Source organism: Salvelinus fontinalis, chromosome 2 (assembly GCF_029448725.1).
Source record: "Salvelinus fontinalis isolate EN_2023a chromosome 2, ASM2944872v1, whole genome shotgun sequence".
NCBI lineage: Eukaryota > Metazoa > Chordata > Actinopteri > Salmoniformes > Salmonidae > Salvelinus > Salvelinus fontinalis.
Window position 1 is genome coordinate 23938251 of NC_074666.1, and position 20987 is coordinate 23959237.

Genomic DNA, 20987 nt, shown 5'->3' on the forward strand with positions numbered 1-20987 from the left:
GAAACTGCTGTATAATATGATATTTTTGCCATCTAAACAATTTAATGGCAATGCTACTAAATACTAATTAAGTGTATGTAAACTTCTGACCCACTGGGAATGTGATGAAAGAAATAAAAGCTGAAATAAATCCCTCTACTATTATTCTTACATTTCACATTCTTAAAATAAAGTGGTGATCCAAACTGACATTAGACAGGGAATTTTTACTGGGATTAAATGTCAGGAATTGTGAAAACTGAGTTTAAATGTATCTGGCTAAGGTGTATGTAAACTTCCGACTTCAACTGTATAAAAATGCCTAGAATATTTCAATTTTGGAGAATGTCTTATAAAATGGATTAAAGTTGTGTGTGTGTGTGTGTGTGTGTGTAAAATAATAAATCATGGCTATATTTCAAATTTTTAAACTGTCAAGAGTGTTAAAACTAGGCTGTCCACTATCGGCATATTTATTCATTATCGCCATCGAAATGTTAGCTGTTAAAATTAGATCCAACAATAATATTAAAGGATTAGAAATCCAAGGCTTGAAATCAAAAGGTGCCATTGTACGCTGATGATTCATTTTCTTTTAAAACCACAATTAGAATCCATCCACAGCCTCATAGAGGATCTAGATACTTTTTCTAACCTCTGGATTAAAACCAATTTTCATGTATTTGATCACAAAAAAAAGCAACTTTTACATTACCGTGTAGTTTACCAATAAAATGGTCTGACGGGGATGTGGACATACTCGGTATACATATCCCGAAAGAAATGTTTTGACTCCAATACATTTTTATAGAAAGTTAGCAAAAATAGATAAGATCTTACCATGGAATGGAAAATACCTGTCAATTTGTGGAAAAATTACCCTGATTTGACTCTTTAATCATATCACAGTTTACCTATTTGCTTATGGTTTTGCCTGCGCCTGGTGACATGCTTTTTAAATTATATGAACACAAAATATAACATTTTATTTGGAATGACAAGCCAGACAAAATTAAAAGGGTCTATTTTATATAATGAATATGAATTCGGAGGGTCAGAAATTATTAAAGCATTAGACCTCTCACTAAAGGCATCAGTCATACAAAAGTTATGCTTAAATCTGATTCAATTAATGAACATGCACCTGTGAAACGGTCGTTAAGACACTAACAGCTTGCAGACGGTAGGCAATTAAGGTCACAATTATGAAAACTTATGAACAATTCTGAAAAACACCAAAAGAAAGATGCCCAGGGTCCCTGCTCATCTGCGTGAACGTGCCTTAGGCATGCTGCAAGGAGGCATGAACACTGCAGATGTGGCCAGGGAAATAAATTGCAATGGACAGCTGATCATCCTCGCAGTGGCAGACCACGTGTAACAACACCTGCACAGGATCGCTACATCCGAACATCACACCTGCGGGACAGGTACAGCATGGCAACAACTGCCCGAGTTACACCAGGAACACACAATCCCTCCATCAGTGCTCAGACTGTCCACAATAGACAGAGAGACTGGACTGAAGGCTTGTAGGCCTGTTGTAATGCAAGTCCTCACCAGACATCACCGGCAACTACGTCGCCTATGGGAACAAACCCATTGTCGCCGGACCAGACAGGACTGACAAAAGTGCTCTTCACTGACGAGTTGTGGTTTTGTCTCACCAGGGGTGACGGTCGGATTCACTTTTATCATTGAAGGAATGAGCATTACAGCGAGGCCTGTACTCTGGAGCGGGATTGATTTGGAGGTGGAGGGTCCGTTAGGGTCTGGGGCGCTGTGTCACAGCATCATCGGACTGAGCTTGTTGTCATTGCAGGCAATCTCAACGCTGTGCGCTACAGGGAAGACATCCTCGTCCCTTATGTGGTACCCTTCCTGCAGGCTCATCCTGACATGACCCTCCAGCATGACAATGCCACCAGCCATACTGCTCGTTCTGTGTGTGTGATTTCCTGCAAGACAGGAATGTCAGTGTTCTGCCATGGCCAGCGAAGAGCCCGGATCTCAATCCCATTGATTGATTTTGACCCCCCCCCCCCCCCCCCCCCCCCCCCCCCCCCCTTGTTCAGGGACACATTTTTCAATTGCTGTTAGTCACATGTCTGTGGAACTTGTTCAGTTTTATGTCTCATTTGTTGAATCTTATGTTCATACAAATATTTACACGTTAAGTTTGCTGAAATTTAACGCAGTTGACAGTGAGAGGACGTTTATTTTTTTGCTGAGTTTATGTATATAGATATGTATATATATTTACCCCAAAAATGTATGGGGGATTAGAAATGATGCAGACAATTGCATTGATGGATGCAACAAGCTTTCTGCAAATTAAAGCTGATCCACCCCCTAAAAAAAAAGAAAAAGATTTGCATTTGGCGAAAGGCTCGGCACAAGCATACTCAGGCTGACTAGCTCTTGTTCATGCAAATGAGAAATACATTTTTTCAGGCTATCCAGAGGGCCAAAGTTAGTTACTTTAAGGAGCAGTTCTCTCACTGTGGGTCTAACCCCAAGAAGTTCTGTAAAAAAAAGAGCGCTCCGATGCTCCTCCCTCTTTTTCCTCTGCACCGCTACAAAGTTTTCCCCTGCAGGCGGTCACTGAGTCCGAGGTGCTAAAGGAGGTCCTTAAACTTGAGCCCAAAACCATCTGGGTCAGATGGTTTAGACCCTTTCTTCTTTAAGGTTGCTGCCTCTATAATCACCAAGCCTCTCTGACCTTTTCAACATGTCTCTCCTTTCTGGGGAGGTTCCCATTGCTTGTAAGGCAGCCACGGTTCATCCTTTATTTAAAGGGGGAGATCAAGCCGATCCTAACTGTTATAGGCCTATTTCTATTATGACCTGTTTATCAAAACTGTTGGAAAAACTTGTCAATCAACTGACTGGCTTTCTTGATGTCTATAGTATTCTCTATGGTGAGCAATCTGGTTTCCACTCAGGTAATGGATGTGTCACTGCAACCTTAAAGGTCCTCAATGATGTCACCATTACCCTTGATTCTAAGTAATGTTTTACTGCTATTTTCATTGGCCAAAGCTTTTGATACGCTAGACCATTCCATTCTTGTGGGCCGGCAAAGAGGTATTGGGGTCTTTGGCCTGGTTTGCTAACTACCTCTTTCAAAGGGTGCAGTGTATAAAGTCAGAACATCTGCTGTTTCAGCCACTGCCTGTCACTGTGTACACCAAGGCTCGATCCACTCCCACGCTCTTCTCAATTTACATCATAGCTCAGGCAGTAGGAAGCTCTCTCATCAATTTACAGTGGGGGAAAAAAGTATTTAGTCAGCCACCAATTGTGCAAGTTCTCCCACTTAAAAATATGAGAGGCCTGTAATTTATCATAGGTACACTTCAACTATGACAGACAAAATGAGAAAAAAAAATCCAGAAAATCACATTGTAGGATTTTTAATGAATTTATTTGCAAATTATGGTGGAAAATAAGTATTTGGTCAATAACAAAAGTTTTTCTCAATACTTTGTTATATACCCTTTGTTGGCAATGACAGAGGTCAAACGTTTTCTGTAAGTCTTCACAAGGTTTTCACACACTGTTGCTGGTATTTTGGCCCATTCCTCCATGCAGATCTCCTCTAGAGCAGTGATGTTTTGTGGCTGTTGCTGGGCAACACGGACTTTCAACTCCCTCCAAAGATTTTCTATGGGGTTGAGATCTGGAGACTGGCTAGGCCACTCCAGGACCTTGAAATGCTTCTTACGAAGCCACTCCTTCGTTGCCCGGGCGGTTTGTTTGGGATCATTGTCATGCTGAAAGACCCAGCCACGTTTCATCTTCAATGCCCTTGCTGATGGAAGGAGGTTTTCACTCAAAATCTCACGATACATGGCCCCATTCATTCTTTCCTTTACACGAATCAGTCGTCCTGGTCCCTTTGCAGAAAAACAGGCGCAAAGCATGATGTTTCCACCCCCATGCTTCACAGTAGGTATGGTGTTCTTTGGATGCAACTCAGCATTCTTTGTCCTCCAAACATGACGAGTTGAGTTTTACCAAAAAGTTATATTTTGGTTTTATCTGACCATATGACATTCTCCCAATCTTCTTCTGGATCATCCAAATGCTCTCTAGCAAACTTCAGACGGGCCTGGACATGTACTGGCTTAAGCAGGGGAACATGTCTGGCACTGCAGGATTTGAGTCCCTGGCGGCGTAGTGTGTTACTGATGGTAGGCTTTGTTACTTTGGTCCCAGCTCTCTGCAGGTCATTCACTAGGTCCCCCCGTGTGGTTCTGGGATTTTTGCTCACCCTTCTTGTGATCATTTTGACCCCACGGGGTGAGATCTTGCGTGGAGCCCCAGATCGAGGGAGATTATCAGTGGTCTTGTATGTCTTCCATTTCCTAATAATTGCTCCCACAGTTGATTTCTTCAAACCAAGCTGCTTACCTATTGCAGATTCAGTCTTCCCAGCCTGGTGCAGGTCTACAATTTTGTTTCTGGTGTCCTTTAACAGCTATTTGGTCTTGGCCATAGTGGAGTTTGGAGTGTGACTGTTTGAGGTTGTGGACAGGTGTCTTTTATACTGATAACAAGTTCAAACAGGTGCCATTAATACAGGAAACGAGTGGAGGACAGAGGAGCCTCTTAAAGAAGAAGTTACAGGTCTGTGAGAGCCAGAAATCTTGCTTGTTTGTAGGTGACCAAATACTTATTTTCCACCATAATTTGCAAATAAATTCATAAAAAATCCTACAATGTAATTTTCTGGATTTTTTCTTTTTCTCATTTTGTCTGTCATAGTTGAAGTGTACCTATGATGAAAATTACAGGCCTCTCTCATCTTTTTAAGTGGGAGAACTTGCACAATTGGTGGCTGACTAAATACTTTTTTGCCCCACTGTATATGCAGATGATAGTCTTATACTCAGCTAGCCCCTTCCCAGATTGTGTTAAACGCTCTACAACAAAGCTTTCTTAGTGTCAAACAAGCTTTCTGAACACCTCCAAAACAAAGGTCATGTGGTTTGGTGAGAAGAATGCCCTTCTCCCCACAGGTGTGATTACTACCTCCGGAGGGTTTAGAGCTTGAGATAGTCACCTCATAAAAGTACTTGGAAGTATGGCTAGACAGTACACTGTCCTCTCAGCACATATCAAAGCTGCAGGCTAAAGTTAAATCTAGACTTGGTTTCCTCTATCCTAATCGCTGCTCTTCACCCCAGCTGCCAAACTATCCCTGATTCAGATGACCATCCTACCCATGCTAGATTACGGAGACGTAATTTATAGATCGGCATGTAAGGGTGCTCCTGAGCGGCTAGATGTTCTTTACCATTCAGCCATCAGATTTGCCACCAAAGCTCCTTATAGGACACATCACTGCACTCTATACTTTTCTGTAAACTGGTCATCTCTGTATACCTGTCGCAAGACCCATTGGATGAACCCACTGATTCTTATTTATAAAACCCTCTTAGGCTTCACTTCCCCCTATCTGAGATATCTACTGCAGCCCTCATCCTCTACATACAACTACTGTTCTGCCAGGCACATTCTGTTAAAGATCCCCAAAGCGAACACATCCCTGAGACGCTCGTCTTTTCAGTTCGCCGTAGCAAGTGACTGGAACGAGCTGCAACAAACACTCAAACTGGACAGTCTTATCTCAATCTCTTCATTCAAAGACTCAATCATAGACACTCTCTTACTGACAGTTGTGGCTGCTTCGCGTGATGTATTGTTGTCTCTACCTTCTTGCCCTTTGCTGTTGTCTGTGCCCAATAATGTTTGTACCCTGTGCTGCTACCATGTTGTGTTGCTACCATGCGGTGTTGTCATGTGTTGCTGCTATGCTATGTTGTTGTCTTAGGTCTCTCTTTATGTAGTGTTGTCTTAGGTCTCTCTTTATGTGATGTGTGTTTTGTCCTATATTTTTATTTAATTTATTTTGTTTTGAATCACAGCCAGGTCCCCGCAGGAGGCCTTTTGGTAGACCATCATTGTAAATAAGAATTTGTTCTTAAATGACTTGCCTAATTAAATAAAGGTTAAATATAATAAATAAACAATAAGAGGTAACTCTGCGTCTTCCTTCCTGTGGCAGTCCTCATGAGAGCCAGTTTCATCATAGCGCTTGATGGTTTTTGCAACTGCACTTGAAGAAACTTTAAAAGTTCTTGGAATTTGCCGCATTGACTGACCTTCATGTGTTAAAGTAATGATGGACTGTCATTTCCCTTTGATTATTTGAGCTGTTCTTGCCATTATATGAACTTGGTCTTTTACCAAATAGGGCTATCTTCTGTATACCACCCCTACCTTGTCACAACACAACTGATTGGCTCAAACGCATTAAGAAGGAAATAAATTCCAACAAGACACACCTGTTAATTGAAATGCATTCCAGGTGACTTCATGAAGCTGGTTGAGAGAATGCCAAGAGTGTGCAAAGCTGTCAAGGTTAAAGGTGGCTGCTTTGAAGAATCTCTGAAATCTAAAATATATTTTTATTTGTTTAACACTTTTTTTTGGTTAATACATGATTCTGTATGTGTTATTTCATAGTTTTGATGTCTTCACTATTATTCTACAATGTAGAAAATAGTAAAAATATAGGAAAACCCTTGAATGAGTAGGTGTGTCCAAACTTTTGACTGGTACTGTATATGTTTTTTTATGTGTGGTAGTTAGACATTGTCATCAGCAAAGTTCAAATGTGTGAAGGCAACCATCTTATACAGCTGTAAAGTGCAGATTTGGTTCTCTTACTGCATCCTCCCTATCCCTCTTCTTCCAGAACCTCTTCATGGGTGAACCCTTCTCAGCCTAGTGTGTCTTCCAACCCCTTATCATTATTGTCTCCTGAAATTGAGATTTCTATGGACTCCCCTAGAGTCGATGGGGAAACCAGAGGCGCCCAGGACCCGTCTACTGATCTAATGGAGAAGAAAGACCCTGCCCCCCTGCCCCCCAACAACCAGCGCTGGGCTCGTATGGACAACTGGCCTAGCAAGGGCAACGCTCATTCTGTCACAGTGAACCTCGCCCAAACAAAGCCAACAAAACAGCCACATCCTCCAAGGCATCAATCTTCCATGTCACTGGTGGGATGCGGGGATGACCAGGAGAGTGTTAGTGGTCAGGACCATTCCAGTATCAGGATGGACAAGGGTCCTGCTCCAGACAGACCAAGCCAGGCTCCAAGCCAGACACAGAGGAACCAGAGTATGACTAGAGTGAACCTGGGACATAAGGACATAGTAGGTGCCTCCATGTCCAAGGTCTCTCAACGTGTAGTACAGATGATCACACCACTGAGATTTTCCTCCACAGCTACAACAGAACACACAAGTGGAGGCCAGAGCTCTACCCACCATTCGAACCAACCAGAACAACACATGCCATCTGCCACTGGGGGGTTGAGGGTGGCTAAACACAATAAAGGTCCAGCACCTTCTAGGCCCCAGGACCCTCCAGGGAAGACAATGGCAAAAGTTGATGTATTAGATAAGCAATTGAATACTGAGGAACATGACTCTTTGGTTGAGTTTGATCCAAATAATCCCTTTGCAGAAGACTGCAGAATGGAGAAGTCCTCTGGACAGGGTGAAGAACAGAGACTAACTGGTGAACATCAGGAGAGCCTAGACTCTCCCAATCACCTGAGTCGTACCTCCACAGAAGCAAATCCAGGTTCAATGCAGAATAGTGTGCTTGGGGACTCAATGGAGCTTCCAACACCAGATGTTCTGCTAGCTGAGGATGGCTCCCGTTCCATCAAAAACACATTAGCAGAGCGGGTCTGTGTTCCCTTGCCTCCATTGAAGAAAACATCCACCTCTAGAGAGGAGGATACTGGTAAACATAGTTCTGTAAAACTACAAAGCCCAGGGGCTTCCTCTTTGAGTAAGCTTTCCTCAAGTATCTCAGAAAAAATGCAGAATCGAGGTGTGGGTGTGGCACTAACTTGTGTTAACATTGCCCAGCCCCCATGTGTACCCTCACCTGCCCCCTCCTTCCTACCCCAACCCAAGCCCCTGAAGGGATCAGGGGGCAGGAGTAACTGTCCTCCCCAGACAAGCTCTCTCCCTGGCCAGAGGATCCTGCTTCAGGCTGGAGCTATGTCCTCCGTTGCAGAGCATTGCAGTGGAGAGGAGGGGGGAGGGAGAGGGGACAGGCCTACCTCAAGCACACGCAGGTGAGAGAGAGATTGCAGCCTTTTCCTGTAGTGTGTAGCAGCTTTGTGCTCTCCACGAAACCTCTCCTGTACTGTAGTTAGATTCACTAAACCTTTCCAATCGCTAGTAGGATGCATTGTTCGAGAACACTTCATGAATGTGACCCTTGTAAAATAATTTTACTCTCTTATAAAATGTTTAATTTCACTTACCTGAATTGAATCAATGGAACTTCTGACCAAGTTGTTTTTGCAATACTTTCAAAAGTTGTACAGGACATCATAGCTAGTACTACTTTAATAATGATTATATAATTCTGTAGTTATTATTAACATAGTTTAACGTAAAGCAACATGAGCATAGCTCCCCAGAGAAATTAGCACTATATTAAGTAATCAAAAGAGCACTTACTAATTACTGCAAATCTAATTTAGCTCGATTTAATTGCGATGTCATTCACACAATCCCCTCAGCCCAGTATGAATCATGGCTATAGAAATGCCAGCCTTTGCAGCTTTCATTGCTTTTTGACAAGTTATTCTCCCTGTAGAATCTCAGACAAATCTCAGTTGCGCCTGTAAAATGCCATTGTTCAGAGTATGTGTACACTGTGGCTCCTCTGCAGTCTAACCTTATATGAGAGGGAAAGAAGAGATATGCTTGCCACTGTGTCACGTATGATGGGAATCAGTCAAGAGGGAAGAAGAAACCATGCTCGGCTTGCTTGTCATGTCTAACTCTGTCTGTGTTGTCCGTTTTGTTTTACATTGATTTTATTTATTTTTTAATCCCAGCCTCCGTCCTCACAGGAGGCCTTTTTTCTCCTCTTGCCAGGCCATCATTGTAATTAAGAATTTGTTCATAGTTGACTTGACTGGTTAAATACATTTTTGGTCCACCGGATTGAACAAATCATTTCAAGCTGTTGGCAGCAATTACACTTGCTTTATGAGAAAATGTCATTATCCGCATATCCCCCATATCCACCTGCTGCATCTCCTCAAATATCACAACACTTCAGGAAAGTTTGAGCCTCTCTCATTTTGACTGTCTCTGTCTATCTCTATTCAGGCCCCATCCAGTAAAGCCCTTGAGCTCCCTGGAAAACCAGCTAGCCTCCAACATCCAGGATGGGCAGGCTGGCATATCTACAGGATTCCTCGGTGTCCTTCAAGAGAAGATAAAGGTACTAATGCAATATATCTCTCCCATGAGAGCAATGGGAACATCATTGAGTGAACTGATGCACACCAGCAGCAGATGAAAGAGCTACCTACAGGTTCTCTCAGCAATCACCTGTCACATAGATCTGCTTTAGGCAGGAGGTATGTGTACTAAATAATCAGATCTCATTGTGTCTACAATCTATTTTGGGAAAGTGTGTGCATGTTAATATGCACATACTGTATATGCTTAGTCTTATGCCCTATAATATGCACAGCAGTGGCTCTTCTTGATAATATTATCATAATAATCGTATGCAAATAAGGTACCAGTATATCTTTGAAACCATTCCCCCAGGCACCTCATGAAAATGCCCTCTGCTGCTGTTTCAATTTATCCATTCCAGTTCCTTGATGCATGCACAGTTGGTTTTATTAAAACCTCAGTGCAATATTCCCATTCTTGCTGCGCGCACGCCGACACACACATGGTGCACACACACATGGTGCACACACACACGGTGCACACACACACGGTACACACACACACACACACACACACACACACAGTCTCAACAAGCCCTCCCACCAAATGCTCACTATAAACAATTCCCACAAACATTATTTATCTTGACAGTGACTCACCTTAAGGTCACTGTGAATAACACTGGCATTTGCCTATGGTGTTGGGATCTGAGAGATCAGAGCTCTGAATGAGTTCTCACAAAGCAGTCAGAGCTCACACAACACAATCTTTTCTCAAGTCTCTGATTGATGATATGGGCACAATCAATCGAATGTATTTATAAAGCACTTTTTACATCAGCAGATGTCGCAAAGTGAAATACAGAAATCCAGCCTAAAACCCCAAACGGTAAACAATGCAGATGTAGAAGCACGGTGTCTAGGAAAAACTCCCTAGAAAGGCAGGAACCAAGGAAGAAACCTAGAGACTTACCAGGCTTTGAGGGGTGGCCAATCCTCTTCTGGCTGTGCAGGGTGGAGCTAGTACATGGCCATTAAGGCCAGCTTGTTCTTCAAGATGTTCAAACGTTCATAGATGACCAGCAGGGTCATTCAGAGGTCGAGACAGCAGGTGCGGTAGAGAGGCAAAATCAGCAGGTCCGGGACAAGATGGCACGTCCGGTGAACAGGTCAGAGTTCCATAGCCGCCAGCAGAACAGTTGAAACTGGAGCAGCAGCATGACCAGATGGACTGGGGACAGCCAGGAGTAATCAGGCCAGGTAGTCCTGAGGCATGGTCCTAGGGTCAGATCCTCTGTGAGGGGAGGGAGAGAGAATTAGAGGGAGCATACTTAAATTCACACAGGACTCCAGATAAGACAGGAGATTTACACCAGATATATCAGACTGACGCTAGCCCCCCTGCACAGAGACTATTGGAGCATAGATACTGGAGACTGAGACGGGGGGGTCGGGGGACACTGTGGCCACGTCCGACAATGTCCCCGGACAGAGCCATCCAGGCAGGATATAACCCCACCCACTTTGCCAAAGCACTGCCCCCACACCACTAGAGGGATATCAACAGACCACCAATTTACTACCCTGAGACAAGGCTGCGTATAGCCCACGAAGATCTCCTCCACTGCATGAGCCCGGGGGGAGGCAAAACCAGACCGGAAGATCAAGCCTGTGACTCAACCTACTCAAGTGACGCACCCCTCCTAGGGACGGCATGGAAGAGTACTAGTAAGCCAGTGACTCAGCCCCCATAACAGGGTCAGAGGCAGATAATCCCAGTGGAGAGAGGAGAGTTTGCCAGGCAGAGACAGCAAGGGCGGTTTGTCGCTCCAGTGCCTTGCCGTTCACCTTCGCACCCCTGGGCCAGACTACACTCAATCGTAGGACCTACTGAAGAGATGGGTCTTAAAGACTTAAAGGTCGAGACCGAGTCTGCGTCTCTCACATGGATCGGCAGACCATTCCATAACAATGCAGCTCTATAGGACAAAGCCCTGCCTCCAGCTGTTTGCTTAGAAATTCTAGGGACAATAATGAGGCCTGCGTCTTGTGACCGTAGCGTACGTGTAGGTATGTACGGAAGGACCAAATCGGAGAGATAGGTAGGAGCAAGCCCATGTATTGCTTTGTAGGTTAGCAGTAAAACCTTGAAATCAGCCCTAGCCTTAACAGGAAGCCAGTGTAGAGAGGCTAGCACTGGAGTAATATGATCAAATATTTGGGTTCTAGTCAAGATTCTAGCAGCTGTGTTTAGTACTAACTGAAGTTTATTTAGTGCTTTAGCCAGAGAATAGAGCATTGCAGTAGTTTAATCTAGACGTGACAAAAGCATGGATTAGCTTTTCTGCATCATTTTTGGACAAAAGTTTTTTGCAATGTTACGAAGATGGAACAAAGCTGTCCTTGAAATATTCTTGATAGGTTCGTCAAAAGAGATCAGGGTCCAGAGTAACGCCTAGGTCCTTCAGTTTTATTTGAGACGACTGTACAACCATCAAGATTAATTGTCAGATCCAACACCAGATCCCTTTGTTTCTTGGGACCTAGAACTAGCATCTCTGTTTTGCCCGAGTTTAAATGTAGAACATTTGCAGCCATCCACTTCCTTATGTCTGAAACACAGGCTTCCAGGGTATGCGATTTTGGGGCATCACCATGTTTTATCGAAATGTACAGCTGTCGTCCGTATAGCAGTGAAAGTTTACATTTTGTTTCCGAATGACATCACCAAGAGTTTGAATATATAGTGAAAACAATAGTGGTTCTGAAACGTAACCTTGAGGAACACCAAAACTTACAGTTGATTTGTCAGCGGACAAACCACCCACAGAGATTAACTGATATCTTTCCGACAGATACGATCTAAAACAGTCAAGAACTTGTCTGTGTAGACCAATTTGGGTTTCCAAACTCTCCAAAAGAATGTGGTGATCGATGGTGTCAAAAGCAGCACTAAGGTCTAGGAGCACGAGGACAGATGCAGAGCCTTGGTCTGACGCCATTAAAAGGTAATTTACCACCTTCACGAGAGCAGTCTGCTATGATGTGGTCTAAAACCAGAATAAAACATTATTTGTCTTCAGGAAAGCAGTGAGTAGCAACGGCTTTAAGAAAAAAAATTAGAGGAATGGGAGATTCGATATAAAGTACCAGTAACAGTTTGGACACATCTACTCATTCAAGGGTTATTCTTTGTTTTACTATTTTCTACATTGTAGAATAATAGTAAAGACAACAGAATGAAATAACACATGGAATCATGTAGTAACCAAAAACGTGTTAAACAAATCAAAATATATTTTAGATTGTTCAAAGTAGCCACCCGTTGCCTTGATGACAGCTTTGCACACTCTTGGCATTCTCTCAACCAGCTTCACCTGGAATGCTTTCCCAACAGTCTTGAAGGAGTTTCTACATATTTTGAGAACTTGTTGGCTGCTTTTCCTTAATTCTGCGATCTAACTCATTCCAAACCATCTCAATTGGGTTGAGGTTGGGGAATTGTGGAGGCCAGGTCATCTGATGCAGCACTCCATCACTCTCCTTCGTGGTCAAATTGCCCTTACACAGCCTGGAGGTGTGTTGGGTCATTGTCCTGTTGAAAAACAAATGACAGACCCGCTAATTGCAGACCAGATAGGATGGTGTATCGCTGCAGAATGCTGTGGTAGCCATGCTTGTTAGGTGTGCCTTGAATTCAAAATAAATCACATACAGTGTCACCAGCAGTGTCACCATCACATCTCTTCCTCCGTGCTTCACGGTGGGAACTACACATACAGAGATCATCCGTTCACCTACTCTGCGTCTCACAAAGAAACGGTGGATGGAACCAAATATCTCAAATTTGGACTCTTCAGTCTAAAGTATAGATTTCCAGTAGACTAATGTCCATTGCTCGTGTTTCCTGGCCCAAGCAAGGCTCTTCTTCTTATTGGTGTCCTTTAGTAGTGGTTTCTCTGCAGCAATTCGACCATGAAGGCCTGATTTCACGCAGTCTCCTCTGAACAGTTGATATTGAGATGTCTGTTACTTGAACTCTGAAGCATTTATTTGGGCTGCAATTTCTGAGTCTGTTAACTCTAATGAACTCATCCTCTGCTGCAGAGGTAACTCTGGGTCTTCCTTTCCTGTGGCAGTCCTCATGAGAGCCAGTTTCAGCATAGCGCTTGAAGTTTCTTTTGCGTCTGACCTTCATGTCTTAAAGTACTGATGGACTGTAGTTTTTTCTTAGCTTTTTTTGAGCTGTTCTTGCCATAATGTGGACTTGGTCTTTTTACCAAATAGGGCTATCTTCTGTATACCACCCCTACATTGTCAAAACACAACTGATTGGCTCAAATGCATTAAGAAAAAGAAATTTCAACATTTTGTATTTTAACAAGACACACCTGTTAATTGAAATGCCCTCCAGGTGACTTATTCATGAAGTTGGTTGAGAGAATGCCAAGAATGTGCAAAGCTGTCATCAAGGTAAAAGGTGGCTACTTTGAAGAATCTCAAATGTAAAATATATTTGTTTGTTTAACACTTTTTTGGTTAATACAAGATTCTATATGTGTTATTTCAAAGTTTTGATGTCTTCACTATTATTCTACAATGTAGAAAATAGTAAAAATATAGAAAAACCCTATTCTACAGTTTTCTTTACATTTTCCTGGTCAAGGTTTGGCTTTTTCAACAGTTTGGTACACATCCGGTGGATAGGAATCCATTTATTATGTTCAACATAGGAGGGCCAAACAGAGGAAGTAGCTCTTTTCAGTAGTTTAGTTGGAATAGGGTCCAGTATGCAGCTTGAAGGTTTAGAGGCCATGACTATTTCCATGAATGTGTCAAGAGATACAGGATTAAAAAACTTGAGTGTCTCCATTGATCCTAGGTGCTGGCAGTTCTGTGCAGACTCAGGACAACTGAGTTTTGGAAAATTTGCAGATTCAAAGAGGAGTCTATAATTTGCTTTCTAATGATCGTGATCTTTTCATCACTGCTGAAGTGAAAGCCATCCTCTCTTGGAAAATGCTGCTTTTTAGTTAGCTTTGCGACAGTATCAAAAATAAATAAATGTTATTTTGTTCTTATTCTCCTCAATTAGGTTGGAAAAATAGGATGATCGAGCAGCAGTGAGAGCTCTTCGATATTGCACGGTACTGTCTTCCCAAGCTAGTCGGAAGCTTGCTTCAGGGCTCGGGTATTTTCTGTGTACCAGGGAGCAAATATCTTGTGGCAAATGTTTTTAGGGGTACAACTGCATCTAGGGTATTACACACTGTTAAATGTAGATCCTCAGTTAGGTGGTTAACCAATTGTTGTACTCTTACGTCCTTGAGTAGGTGGAGGGAGTCTAGAAGGGCATCTAGGAATATTTGTGTTGTCCGAGAATTTATAGCACGGCTTTTGATGATCCTTGGATGGAGTCTGAGCAGATTATTTGTTGCGATTGCAAACGTAATTAGACGGTTGTCCGATAGTCCAGGATTATGAGGAAAAACATTTAGATCCACAATATTTATCTCACGGGACAAAACTAGATCCAGGGTATGACTGTGGCAATGAGTAGGTCCGGAGACATGTTGGACAAAACCCACTGAGTCGATGATGCCTCCGAAAGCCTTTTGGAGCAGGTCTGTGGACTTTTCCATGTAAATATTAAAGTCACCAAAAATGTGTATATTATCTGCCATGACTACAAGGTCTGAATTAGGAATTCAAGGAACTCTGTGAGGAACACCGTATACGGCCCAGGAGGCCTGTAAACAGTAGTTATAAAAAGTGATTGAGTAGGCTGCATAGATTTCATGACTTGAAGCTCAAAAGACGAACGCAGTCTTTTTTTTGTAAATTGAAATATGCTGTCGTAAATGTTAGCAACACCTCTGCCTTTGCGGGATGCGCGGAGGATATGGTCACAAGTGTAACCAGGAGCAGAGGCCTCATTTAACACAGTAAATTCATCAGGCTCGAACCATGTTTCAGTCAGGTCAATCACATTAAGATTATGATCAGTGATTAGTTAATTGACTATGACTGCCTTGGAAGTGAGGGATCTAACATTAAGTAGCCCTATTTTGAGATGTGAGATATCACTATCATCTTTCAATAATGACAGGAATGGAGGAAGTCTTTATTCCAGTGAGATTGCTAACGCAAAGACCGCCATGTTTAGTTTTGCTCAACCTAGATCGAGGCACAGACATGGTCTTAAGGGGATAGCTGAGCTGACTACACTGACTGCTAGTGGCAGACTCCACTAAGCTAGCATGCTGACTAACACGGTGCAGGCCAGGCAGCAGGCAATCTCATTGTGCCGCTAGAGGAGTTAGAGCCCTGTCTATGTTGATAGATGAGATGGGAGCACCTCTCCAGCTAGGATGGAGTCCGTCACTCCTCAGCAGGTCAGGCTTGGTCCTGTTTGTGGGCGAGTCCCTGAAAGAGGGGCCAATTATCTACAAATTCTATCTTTTGGGAGGGTCAGGAAACAGTTTTCGACCTGCGATTGACTTGTGATATTCTGCTGTAGAGCTCATCAATCCCCCTAACTGGGAGGGGGCAAGAGACAATTACTTGATGCCGAAACATCTTTCTAGCTAATTTACATGCTGAAGCTATGTTGCGCTTGGTGACCTCCGACTGTTTCATCCTAACATCGTTGGTGCTGACATGGATAGCAATATCCCTATACCAGTGAAGGCTGGTGACTTCAACAATTGAGGAGAATGGGAGACCCACGGTATAGGTGCATAATGCACAGAGATGACGAAGTGTGTTTAAAAAAAATCGTCAAAGACTAATTATTTTAACCTAAAGCATTTAATAAAGATATTTATAGTACAATATTATGGAAATGAGAGGGCTACTTACACCGTGTGGCAAAGGGATCACAGCAGTGATTGAATGAGGGTATGAGGCGTGAGTTGAGGTGTTCAGAGGCTTGACCAGTACAGGACAGTATTTGACTGGGAAGACAAAAAAACAATAACACAACACACAGTTAGACAAAAGAGACAATGATTAGTTTGTCCAAGCAAGGAGTAAAATCATTGATGTGTTATAATGTGATTGTGTATGTGATTGACTCTACATACAGGAATGAGATACTTTATAGGGGTACTCACAGTGCTTGGAGGGGAGGCATTCAATGTGCCAGTGGATGAGCGGGCACGTGAGACATGGCTTCAGTTCATGTCAGGAGAAAGTTGACAAAGGCAGTGGAGTGGAGTAATCATCACCTCTTAATCAGGGAACAGGAGGGGACTTGGCTGTAAATACAAATAGCAGATTCATTCCATTACAGCTGCGCCATCGTAGGTTTGGACAACGGATTTCTCTATGAACTTAAACTCAGATATCTCAAAATTCATAAAGTCGAACACAGACTGCGCATCTCGCCCACTTGACACGTCAAAGTAGCCCAAGAAACGTTCCTGAATAAATCCCTGATCAGCCACATACCTGACGATAACTGACAACTGCAAGCAGACTGGTGCCACCGTAGGTCCCAGCACGGTGGGACAATTTTACCCCCTGGGGCCTGGAGTTTTTCCTTATATGTTGACCTAACTAGGAAAACTCTGAACCCTATAAGGTATGACAGTGATTAATCAGTTGTAAAAAGGTTTTATATGGGCTATGATGGGACCAGTTTTTCCTAATCAGGTCACATTATTTTTTTAAACTCCTGGCCTTGGGGGGGATGAAAACACTGTCAAGCTGCAGCAACCTGATACTTGTTCATATGAATTATATTTAGACTAGATTAAGAGGGGAATTTCCTCTACCCAGACACAGAGACAACAACTGAGCTTGCTTTATGCATGTTTGCATCATGCAGGCCTATGCAACTGTAGGCCTTACAAAACATTTACTCACATCTGTCATCACTATTATGTTGATTCATTAATTCCAGTTAATAATTATAGATTAAAAACGTATAGTCAGCCTAGCCAGCCCAATTTTGAATATAAACAACATTATTAGTTTACCCTGACCAGATGGACAGGGCGCATAGGCTGTACGCAGCTGCTCTTATTAGTAGCCTACAGTTGATCAGACTGAAAAATAGGCTTGTTTTCATCCCGTACAGCATGTCAGATTTCCAATGTTTAGGTGTAGCCTCGGGACTGCGGTTGAAAATTAGCCGGCTGGCTAAAACTGTCACTTTTACTGAAACGTTGATTAATGTGCACTGTCCCTGTAAAAATCAACTCAACAACAACAACAGCCTAGGCTGCTGCAACATTTATATCATGAGTTTTTGCTTGTGTCTGTCCGGAGTGATTATGTGCTAAATAAATACCAGAGGAAAGTGGAAAGCCTACTTGAGCGCACGCGAGAAATTGTGCTGTGTCAAACTCTCTCTTTAATCTTTTAATGGATGATGCGATGGAAGCTATCAAATCATTCAGAATTGTTTTCAACATCCCAGAAAAGACAGTTGAAAGTTCGATATGTTCAGCAAGTAAAGTATCGTAACGTGTAATTTCCTCTGCAAGCTCCTTGTAGTTTCCCTTGTCGGCGGAAATTTCCATCTTGTCGTCTCTTCTAAAAGCAAATTCTTGCAATGGCAAAAACGCAGGCAAGGCCAGTTGTAGTTCACACTGCAAAAGCTTTGATTGGTTGGAGGACGTCCTCCGGAAGTGATCATAATTACCATGTATGTCTATGGAAGGGGGTGAGGCCTACGAGCCTCCTAGGTTTTGTAAGTCAATGTAGCCAGAGGAGGATGGAAGCTAGCTGTCCTCCGCCTGCACCATGGTGCTACCCCGGACAGTGCTGTTGACGTTACTGTAGACCTTCATTGCAAAAACGTGTTATTTAATCAATTATTTGGTGACATATGAATATATTTAATATAGTTTTATCAAAAAAAGAATAACTTTTTTCATGTTTCACTTTTTATTTTTATGAAATTTCACTGAGGGGAGGGTGGTCCTCCTTCCATCTCTAAGGAGCCTCCACTGCCCTATACTCTACGCTCTACAGTTTTAGCCTTAGCCAGTACCCTCTTCAGATTAGCATTTACGTCGGTAGCCCTGCCGCCTGGTCAACAGTGTATTTATTTTTATTTTTTTTATTTTTTTACCAGGTAAGTTGACTGAGAACACGTTCTCATTTGCAGCAACGACCTGGGGAATAGTTACAGGGGAGAGGAGGGGGATGAATGAGCCAATTGTAAACTGGGGATTATTAGGTGACCATGATGGTTTGAGGGCCAGATTGGGAATTTAGCCAGGACACCGGGGTTAACACCCCTACTCTTACGATAAGTGCCATGGGATCTTTAGTGACCTCAGAGAGTCAGGACACCCGTTTAACGTCCCATCCGAAAGACGGCACCCTAGACAGGGCAGTGTCCCCAATCACTGCCCTGGGGCATTGGGATATTTTTTAGACCAGAGGAAAGAGTGCCTCCTACTGGCCCTCCAACACCACTTCCAGCAGCATCTGGTCTCCCATCCAGGGACTGACCAGGACCAACCCTGCTTAGCTTCAGAAGCAAGCCAGCAGTGGTATGCAGGGTGGTATGCTGCTGGCATGATTGCTGGATGATTCTTTTTAAGTCTAATTTTGGGGGTAATGGAGTCGCCAATGGCTCAAACCCCGTAACAGGTGGAGGAGAGACCTGAGAAGGCTCGGCCTCTGACTCCGACTCGTTGCTTAATGGGGAGAACCGGTCAAACATTTCTTTCAGTTGAATGAGCGACACAGGTTGAGTGTGCCAACAGAATTTCTTTCCAGAAGCCTTGAGAAAATTGTTCTGCTGCAAGGACTGTATGGGGGAGATTTATACTACTATCTGTACTTACTGGTGGCGCAGACGCTGTTTCATCCCTTCCTACATTTAAATTTCCCTTGCCTAACGATTGCATCGGAAGTTGGGCTTGTAACACGGCTATCCTCACAATAAGGAGAAAGTTGTCTTGTATATTAAGAGTACAGCGACTGCAATTAGAAGGCATAGTGTTAATGTTACTACTTAGCTTTTTCAGCTGGTGGAGGTCCTGTAGAACCATGTCCAGATAAAGCGTCCGGGGTGAAAAAGTTGAGTGAGGAAAAAACATAGACATTGGTAAATGTGTTAAATGCTGATTTTGATTAAACTGTTAATAAAAGTAAAAACAGGTAGCCAAGTAGCAACAAACAGCACAGCAACACGGAGACAAGTCCAGAAGTAACACTTGCAATTCCTCCAATCAGGAGTGAGATAGAATCATGTGTGGGACGTCATAGACTCCAGGACTCCTTAGAAATTAGATCTGGTTGACATTGCACCTAAGCATGCCATCCATTACAAGTGTCTGAAAGCTATACATTTTTTGTGCATTGAATCCTTTCTGCTTATGTAAAGAAAAAAACTACAGGAGCCTTGGTAGGTGCTTAAAGTTTAGCATGTTTCATGTATAGACTGAACATTGCTTAATGGGTAATGCATGGCATATCTTTGGAGAATTATATGGAAACATATAAATGGCACTGACTCATACCACCTCCATTCCCCTCTTTCCTTCTAGGTCAAAGACACAGGGGTCAAAGGTCAGTACTCCCAGCTGACCCAGGAGGAGCTGATCTCCCTGGTGGTGAAGCAGCAGGACCAGCTTTCCAGGAGGGACAACAAGATCAAGGAGCTGGAGCACTACATTGACAACCTGCTGGTGCGCATCATTGAGGAGCATCCCAGTATCCTGATGTCCATGAACTCACTCAAATGAGACGTCTAGAAATATATATTTCTCCATCCTGTTCCTAATCATTCAGAGCAAGGCTTCCTAGATGTTTATCTCCCTCAATGCCTATGTTGGGCTGTTTGAAGAATTCCTGCTTGCCTCCCTAAGAACGTTTCATTCACCTATGTATAACATACCAAGCACTGGCTTTGTCTATTCCTACTGAACAGATGCACTTTGATTGTTCATTACATTTTGAATGTTGTTTAACTCTGAATAATGGTATCTTAACCACTACAACTCTGTGGTGTGTGTGTGTATAAAGGCTGTATAAGAACATGAACCAAATCCACACAGGCCTGTTGGAAGGTGCTGTACATTTTTGGCAGTTGGTTTGGTTTGTCTTTCTATTAACGTTTTGATGTGTTTGTAAGGAGGAGTGTGATATGAAGGTTAAATCCAGAGCAACAACACTGAAGAAGGAATTGAATAGCAATAAAAGAAAGAAAGCTCCAAAAGAACAGGGACACATTGAGTTTGTATATTCGGTAACACTGTGCAGGACAGACCGGTATAATAGGGGTCATACTGGTACATGCTTATGACAAGTATTAACATTCATTACAATCACATTATAATGAGCTATACCTGTCGGTAAAGGGTTACTTTGTATTATTGGTTGTCTGTGAACTAACAAAAATAATGTGAATATTAGTCCCTGTTACTGTATAACTCATGTATACGTGTTGTACATATTGAGATGTCCTTTTCTTATATTGTAAACTTTATGTTAAAGCACTTTGAAGAATAAATAATAGAACAAATTGTAGTCTAAAGAAACATGGATGAATAATTAAAACAATTTTGACTACCGATAAACCAATTTAGACTACAGACAAACCAGGTTTAGACTACCACTATGCCTTTGGATGAATGCACTCTCAATTTATTGCAATCACCCTGCACCTCCAGAAGCAAATTGCATGTGTGTAATATATGGACATTTTCTAAAGTGGCATTTCCTTGTGAAGAAAGCTATTGGGATCCAG

At 42.7% G+C, this 20987-nt stretch overlaps 1 protein-coding gene across 1 annotated transcript in view; it reads left to right on the forward strand.

Moving 5' to 3' along the window:
- Positions 1–20762, forward strand: part of LOC129815063 (rab11 family-interacting protein 1-like) — a 37502-nt gene extending 16740 nt beyond the window's left edge. Inside the window, exons 4-5 of the mRNA XM_055868389.1 lie at positions 9198–9312; positions 19786–20762. Of these exons, the coding sequence (XP_055724364.1) occupies positions 9198–9312; positions 19786–19983 (313 nt within the window). The 3' untranslated portion in view covers positions 19984–20762. The remainder of the gene's footprint in view (positions 1–9197; positions 9313–19785) is intronic.
- The last annotated feature ends 225 nt before the right edge of the window (positions 20763–20987 follow it).